Source organism: Mus caroli, chromosome 9, assembly GCF_900094665.2.
Source record: "Mus caroli chromosome 9, CAROLI_EIJ_v1.1, whole genome shotgun sequence".
NCBI classification, from domain to species: Eukaryota; Metazoa; Chordata; class Mammalia; order Rodentia; family Muridae; genus Mus; species Mus caroli.
This window is the reverse complement of record NC_034578.1, coordinates 115,533,406-115,541,709: the sequence shown is the minus strand read 5'-3', so window position 1 is coordinate 115,541,709 and position 8,304 is coordinate 115,533,406. Positions and strand designations below refer to the sequence as shown.

Sequence of the window (8,304 nt, the reverse complement as noted above, 5' to 3'; positions counted from 1 at the left end):
TTTGTTTGTTTTTGTTTTGTTTTTCAAGACAGGGTTTCTCTGTATAGTCCTGGCTGTCCTGGAACTCACTTTGTAGACCAGGCTGGTCTCGAACTCAGAAATCTGCCTGCCTCTGCCTCCCGAGTGCTGGGATTAAAGGCGTGCGCCACCATGCCTGGCGTGGTTCTATTCTTATTGTTCTGGTTCATTGATGCTTTGAGATGATCCTCCTTCCACAGATCTCAGAGCTAAGATGACAGGTATGCCCCACTGTTCAGCAGCTGGGCCATCCATATACTGTAAATAAACGCCAAGCAGCATACAAAATACAGACAAGGGCTGTTTGCCAAACCAAGGATCTAGCTCAGGCTGTCAAAGATGACACCCTCTGCAGGAGCCATTAATGGCTGGGCCACCGCTGCAGCCCCTGGGAAGGCCTAGTTCTACCGTTCCCCAGTGTGCAGCTGCTGCAGACACATCCCCAACCACAAGCGCAGCACACACTTTGTAGACTTACCTTGAAGATGAGAGTGGCCGCTTGGCCAATCCACTGAAACTTCACTGGGGAGAGCTGCATGTGAGTTTTGATCACGTCTGCAGGTTGAGTCACCAGTGAAGCCAGAATGCCAGCAAATATCCCACAGGAGAAATTAACAAGGGGCATCAGAGCAGCATCCAGCTGGGCTGAAACAGAGCAGGGGCAGCGTGTGGTTACAAAACTCAGATGCTTCAGAGACACGGCAAAAAAGCAGGGTTACCCAGTGTGCTCAGAGCAGACCTGACCAAGGTCTGTGATGTGTCTGGATAATGGTGTCTGTCGCTGACAGCTGTGCAGCACCCGACTTGCACAATGCAGGTGTAAGCACCCCCTGACTGGACAGTACAGGTGTGGACACTCTTACCTTGCTACTAACTCTAGATAGGACAACTTGAGTTTTTCTTCATCATAAGATTAAATATATATATTTCCAATATTTAAAAACTACTGATGAATTCCAATTTTAAGAGATTTTTATAACTAAAATTTTATTTTTCTACTTAGTGTGCATTAATTGTACATGATGGGTCAGGTTGATGACTCATCTTGATTCTAGTGCTCCGGAGGTAGAGACATGGCGATCTCTTAAAGTCTGAGACTAGCCTGGTTTACAAGAGTGAATTCTGGGCCAGCCAGGATGACGGAATAAGACTGGGTTTCAAAACAAAAACAAAAACAAAAACAAAATACCACCTCTATGTTTCCTTACTGTCTTAAAATTCTGATACAAAATGAGGCTGTAACCTGCAGGTCACACCTGCCGCTGGGGGAGGAGCCAATCCCCTCAAACACTAATTGCAGCAGGTGAGCCATCACCACTTCCATACTGAGTTCAGGTCACTCTGCAGAAGGGGTTTCAGGCAACCCTGCTGTCTGGAGAGCTTTTCACCACCCACAGGCGTGGTCCATGTGTGGTCCACAAGCTCGCTGGTGAGAAAAGTCTGCAACAAACACCTCAAGTTTACAGTTCTACCTCTACCCAAAGGGCTCAAAAGAACAGGGAATACAGCAAGGGAAGGAAGTGAAAATATTTCCCTCAAGTCCACAGCTATCAGTGTTCCCAAGCTAGTCTGATGGGAATCACACCAAGCACGCACTGAAAAACAGACTCGCAGGCCGCACTGCAAAGCTTCTATCCTAGGGTCCCTCAGGTCACGTCTGTGGCGTGCTGTCGCATAACCTTGTCAAGACACACTTGTCTCTCACCTAGCCTACCCTCCTCCCTTAGAAGACACAAGGCTCCTGTCGGGGCAGAGTCTGACACCCGACCTCTGCATCCTAGCACCTAGCTCTAAAGTGGCTCCATTCCTAAAGCTGCTAAGAATGCCCCAGAGAAAAAGGCAAAATCCCCGTGGCTCTGCCACTCCTCTGACCACTCTTACCTGTGCCGTGCAGCACTGCAGTCCTGGTCTGGCTGTAAAACATCAGGTAGAGCCCTGAGAAGGGGGCATCACGGAGGAGAGTTGCTGTCAGGCCCCTGAAGAGGCCACGGTGGCCCTCGCTGCAGTAGATGCTCCTCAGGGCTGCATAGATGCTCTCATAGCTGTAAGTCCCACTCTGCAAAGCGAGGGCAGAGTTAGTGACTGGCACAGGCCAGCATCTGAGCAGTGGCCTAAGCAGACTTTGTGTTACATACCAGCCAAGCCACCACAGCTTTGGTGCACATATATATGGCTTGCCCTGCCTACAAAAGTGAGTGATCTGAGCATACGTGACTCTAAGTCAGACCACACACCCCGGGCTGACACCAGTGTTCACTACTCAGAGCCTATGGAACTCACCTCATAGCGTGTCTTGATCACTGTGATGGGTGACATGCAGACTCCTGCCACAGAGCGGGAGCCCATGCCCAGGATGACCGACTCCAGGGCGGTGGGAGGATGGCCTCGCAAGAAATACTGCTTCGAAGAATACAGGGTGCCAAAGTAGATCCCCACTCCAGGGACACATCTCACAATGGACTGCAGGGGAAGGCAGAGGGAGGAGGGGGATCAAAGACTGAGTGCACTCTCTGGAGAGGGGTCTCTAGAGAGCCCAGGGTGATCCACAAGCAAGGTGAAGGGAGTGCCAGTGAGAGAGAGAGGCAGAGGCAGGACAGGCAGCAGCCAGTAAAGAGTGCATTAAGGCAGTTACAGCTATGGGTGAGTTAGACCCCAGCCCCCCAAGCTCTAGCAATCAGTAAACACCCCACCCTCTGCGATCTCTCTGCTGAGGGGAAGGGTGTAGTTTAAACATCACTTTCCATCTTCTAATGGCTGGAGGTTGCTGTGGGGAGGGTGGAAACCAATGCCTTGGGACTTCCGGCAAGGTAGGTCCTTAGGGTCAGAAAAAGCCTTTGAGCAAAGAAATAAAGGTGTAGGTGTCCCAGCCCATTCACACAGTGGTGGCAAAGGCAAGGCTACACGGATGGGCAGTGGACGCCAGCTTTGGATCCGGTGCTGTGCTAACAGTCACACTTCAGAGGAATGCACACAGTCTCCTCAGACCTGTTGTGGGCCAGACCACTGGCTGACACTGAGCCCTATGCACACTACTGTCTCCACTGTCCAAGCACACATAAGCCTCATTTGCAAACAAGGCATACTAACTAAATGTGCATGACCACAGCCTCCTTCTCCCTCTTCCTGTGGTATTTGAGACAGTGAAGGGCCTGGGTGAGATTGAGGCACTAGGTAGGTCAGACTCCTACTGACCTTGACCTGTCGTGGGGGTCCAGTCATGTCACCCTATGGCTGGGCTGAGGGGCAGGTGATGCTGACAGATGAAAAGTTGGCTTGTTTCTGAAACTGCTCAGAACACCACCATGATCAGGCATCATCCCTTCAGCTCATCAGAGCTGCTACAGGAGCCACAGCCTTCAGGGCTCACTCCAGGGTGAGCTGGCAAATTTCAACCATATTTTCTGTTCCTGTTTTGCTCACAAATCAGTGACCTAGCACTGTCCACACACCAAGGCTGTGACAGATCTGAACTATGACAACAAAAACAGTGTGGGTTTCTTCTTCCTTCTTCACAATGTCATGGCCACAGTATCCCTTCCTGCTGAAGAGAGGGTTTCTTTTCCTCTTAAGATCTTCCACCTTTTGCCCAGAAAGCCCTGCCCAGCTTCTTGTTAGCACAGCACACTGCCAGCGCTCCTGTGCACTGAGAACCTCAGGGAGTAAAATCTGGCTGCCTGAACCCACACCTCATGACGCCCCAGCAGGTGATCCAATCACTAAGCAGCTACAGTGAATGAGGGCAAATGGACCATGGCTAGGACATGCTGCATGGACAACAGTGGAGCCTCACGAGAACTCGGAACAGGGCTCGATTAAAACCTATCAACTGTTCATTATAGAACTGGACAGGACCGACTGGGGAACAGCTTGGGGCCGTTTGAGAGGCTGTAGAATATAAGGTGAGGCATGGTCACTGGAGTTGGCTTCTGAGCTATTTCACAGCTCTCTGCTTTCTGTTGGCTGAGGTGCGACCAGCTGCCTCATGCCCTTCCCACAGGCTGCTGAGAGCTACTCCAACTGTTGTGCCCTTCCCACCAAGATGGACTACATCCTCACACAAGCCCAGATTAGTGTCTCCTCCCTTAAGCTGCTTCTCTCAAGGATTTGGTCACAGCAATGTAAAGTAACCGACTCACACAAACGGGACGGGAGGGCCTCCATACTCCCATGCCAAGGGCCTCCATACCCCCATGCTGTGGGAAGCCTGAGCGCCCGGTGAGGAGGAGGAAGAGGAGAATGAGTCCCACAAGAGAGCCCAGATCCGAAAGGCGACTTACAGGAGACATCCCTTTCCAAAGGCCCAGGAGACTTTCTGTGCGGACCACCTTCAAGAACACAGCCAACATCCCAACACGCCTGGGCCTGAGGAAGACAAACCAGACAGGGCAAGAAAAGAAATCAGTTAGACATCCTCATTGCAGACTCCCCACTCACAGACCATCTGAACACACAGCAACCTCTATACTGCATCTTAGAATTGCTTTTAGTGTGTGTGTGTATGCACACATGTGTGGAGGTCAGAGGACAACCTGCAGAAATCAGTTCTCTCCTACCAAGAGGGCCCTAGGGGTCAAACTCAGGTTGTCAGGCTTGGCAGCAAACACTCTGACCAGCTGGCCCATCTCACCAGCCCTAGAATTATTCTTGATTTCCATGTGTTCATGGTTTGGCACATAGATATTCACCACCTATTCACACCACAAGCAATGGGATAAATTCCACTTGCAGACACTTTGTGTAGTTCCCATATTGCCAAGAGATACAAAACACACATTTAAAATGAACGTTACTTCCACAAAACCCAATTCCAGGCAGCACAGTTATAATAATACAAGCTAGCACAGGAGAAAGGCAAATGTCAGCCAGGAAGCTGCTCAAAAGGACACCATCTAGTCAGCAAAATTATCATACTATGTATGCATATGAAGCTACACTAACTTTTTCCTTCAGAAAACAATATCCACAAAGCACATGGCCCAGTACTCAGGAAGCTGAGGCAGGAGGATTACAAGTTCAAAGCCAGCATGGGATACACAGGAAGAAAACTCTTGTCTCAAGCAAACACAACAACAGAAAGGGACTCGAGCCCAGCTTGTGTTTCTATAACATAATGAAGTCATTTAATCCTGGCTCCTCCACAAAGCAGGGCAATGGCCTACCCTAGGTCTGAGGGCTGCAGGGTCTGCAGACGGGTTTTGAGGAGATCCAAAGGCTGGAAGAGGAGCGTGGAACAGGTCCCACTGATGGAGCCGCAGAGGAAAGCCTTAATCACTGGATGTAACTGCAAGACAAGAGAACAGGCATCAGCAGATCTGCCCACCACGCCCAGCTCCTTTCTCCACATATGCATCTCTGGTTTCTCCTCTGAGATCCTTCAGGCTCCACCTGTCACAGCCCCATTCTATCTCCCCATCTCTGAAATGTACACAGCAAAAGGGGCCCCTCTGGTTTCACTATTCACTGCTAATAATGTTGGTTTCACTGAATAACATGTCCGTTTTCCTAGCACGCTTCCTCATCCGGCATGACTGCAGTACTACTGACCCTCTCCTCATGCTGTCAGCTTCCCCAGGCTACCTGGAATAGGATCTGCAGGTATTTATAGGAACATGTCAAAACCACGAAAGCAGAAGCTTGGCCACTGTGTATAGTGCTCCATGTATTTTTGTGCTTAAAATTCTGCCTTTTAAGCTGCAGGTGAGGCACACATGCCTTTAATCCCAGCACTGGGGGTGGGGGTGAGGGGTGGGGGATATCTCCGAGCTCCAGGCCAGCCTGGGCTACATAGGGAACCCTGTCTGGAAGAAACAACAAAAGCGCTCTGCCTCCCTTCTACAGCCACCATCTCACTGGGCCCGGGGAGCCCACCAACAACCCTACACAGCGGCCGCTTTTGGCTTATGAACCACCACCCCCCCACCCCCAGCCCCAGCCTTCAAAAACTGGCTTATCTTCCAAGGCCACACAGATGGGCAGCACTCTTTCAGATACTGAAGTACCTACCGCCCTCAGGCACACCCCAGGAGCCTCAGTGCAGGGTACTGGAGCTGCCTTAACAGTGCCCCCTTTCCAGAATGTAGCAGAATCCCAGTGACAACGAACAGGCACTTGGAAACTCCCTCTCCTCCAAACGGGACACTTGGCAAGCCCACATGGAGAGCAGCTCTTCCCTCCTTTGGTGGCATCTGTACACTGCCCCACCCCACTCGTGAGCAGATCTGACCAGAGTGGGTGCATTCCAGGTGGTATGCTCATAGACTACTGTTTAAAAAACCCGAAACATTGTAGCCCGGAGGGTTTACTACAATGACTACGGAGTCTCTGTTACATCAACTACCAGGAACCAAAATGTCTGTCCTCTACAGTATCCATTTCAGAGAAGAGAAACCACCTCAACTTCTATTAAGTCCAACTGGAGTTAGTTTCAGAACCACTGAGACTAAGCAAGTTCTGAGAAGTGAATACTGGACCTGACACCAGTCCTGGGGTGCCAGCAGGGGCTCTCAGAGGACAGCAGGCAAAGCCAGGCAGTGTGTGTATGTCAACACTGCACTGACAACACTGCCAATGCCCCCTCCCCATCCTCCACTGCTGAACACTCCCAAACTGCACCTCGGCCTCACCTGAGCCTTTACAGTGTTAGGGAGTTCAACCTTCTCACATGCATGGTCCCTCTCTTCACGAGACATCTCTTCTTTGCCTGGAAATTAGTCCCAGAACCTCTGTTTTCAGCACCACACTGTGCCATCTCCATTCCCCTCTGCCAGTCACCCTTCAGGCCTCGGGCTTGCCATCAAGTTAGAATCCCCCAGTAAGGCTCCCGGAGACTGAGCCTAGGCCCCACCTTCAGCCCTGTCCTTAACTTACTTCAACTCTTAGGTATATTTGATATCAGTGACTACCTCTCTCTAAGTTATGGTTCCTTCCACTGGCACCCCACCCCACCCACCACACCCCAATTGGCTACAGGTCTCTCTTCACTCTGCCTATTTCTCAAAGCTGCTGCATCTCTCATCTCCTCAGTCTGCAGCCCTTTCAGAGCAGCCTCACCCATGAGCAGTCTTCACAATATTCCCATTCTACCCCCCCCCTTCCTGTCAACTCTGCCACCTGAGTCCCCTCCTGCCCACAGTGATCTCAAAGTCAACAGTCCCTCCATCCCTCACTCTGCCTGCTGCATCCTGGCCTTTCCTGATGAAGACCCTTAGTCAGCCCTCTCTTCCCCTTCAGCCTGGACAGCAGAGACTCTCTATAGACTGAATGAGTCTCTAAAGACTCATTCAGGAACGAGCAAAGGGTTACAAATGTGGCGGTGTGCCAGGAGAAATCAGACATATGAGTCCTCCTCCCCAGCCAGCCCCAGTGAGACCCAGCCTCTCGTCTTGGTTCGTTTGTCTCTCATTTCTCTGGCCACTGCTCACTCGCATTTCCACTGAACCATGCTGTCGAATCCCTCAGCCAGCTTCTGTTCTATCCTTCCATCCTTTTTGTTTTTTGGGTTTTTTTTTGTTTTGTTTTGTTTTGTTTTTTTGAGACAGGGTTTCTCTGTATAGCCCTGGCTGTCCTGGAACTCACTTTGTAGTCCAGGCTGGCCTCGAAATCAGAAATCCGCCAGCCTCTGCCTCCCGAGTGCTGGGATTAAAGGCGTATGTGTCACCACGCCTGGGGAGACTGTGTTTTTCTACTGGCTCTGTAGACCAGGCTGGTCTTGAACTCAAGAGATTCACCGGTCTCTGAGTGCTGGGATTCTGGGATTAAAGGTACTTCCTCCACCTTTCAACATCAATTCTAATAAATCAAAATCTACAAAAAAAACCAAAAAAAAACAAACAAAAAAAACCAAAACAGATAACCTGACCAGCGCTGTGGCCTTTGTATGCTTACAGCATATCCTTTGAGAGTAGATTTTGTGGGTCTGTTGTGCTTGCTTTGACAGTCTCATGCTCACATAGCCTGCCTCTTCCTTCATGAGCCACCATGCTGGGTCCTGAGCTTAGTCTTCTTTTTTTCTTTCTTTTTTAAAGATTTATTTATTATATCTGAGTACACTGTAGCTGTCTTCAGACACACCAGAAGAGGGTGTAAGATCTCATTACGGATGGTTGTGAGCCACCACGTGGTTGCTGGGATTTGAATCAGGACCTTCAGAAGAGCAGTCGGTGCTCTTAACCACTGAGCCATCTCTCCAGCCTTTTTTTTTTTTTTTTTTTTTTAAGACAGGGTTTCTCTGTATAGCCCTGGCTGTCCCGGAACTCACTTTGTAGAACAGGCTGGCTGCCTCCCTAA

At 50.2% G+C, this 8,304-nt stretch overlaps 1 protein-coding gene across 1 annotated transcript in view; it reads right to left on the bottom strand.

Moving 5' to 3' along the window:
- Positions 1–8,304, bottom strand: part of Slc25a38 (solute carrier family 25 member 38) — a 19,458-nt gene that overhangs the window by 1,764 nt on the left and 9,390 nt on the right. Inside the window, exons 2-6 of the mRNA XM_021172358.2 lie at positions 5,178–5,299; positions 4,296–4,380; positions 2,299–2,478; positions 1,900–2,074; positions 497–663 (exon numbers count right to left, since the gene is read on the bottom strand). Of these exons, the coding sequence (XP_021028017.1) occupies positions 497–663; positions 1,900–2,074; positions 2,299–2,478; positions 4,296–4,380; positions 5,178–5,299 (729 nt within the window). The remainder of the gene's footprint in view (positions 1–496; positions 664–1,899; positions 2,075–2,298; positions 2,479–4,295; positions 4,381–5,177; positions 5,300–8,304) is intronic.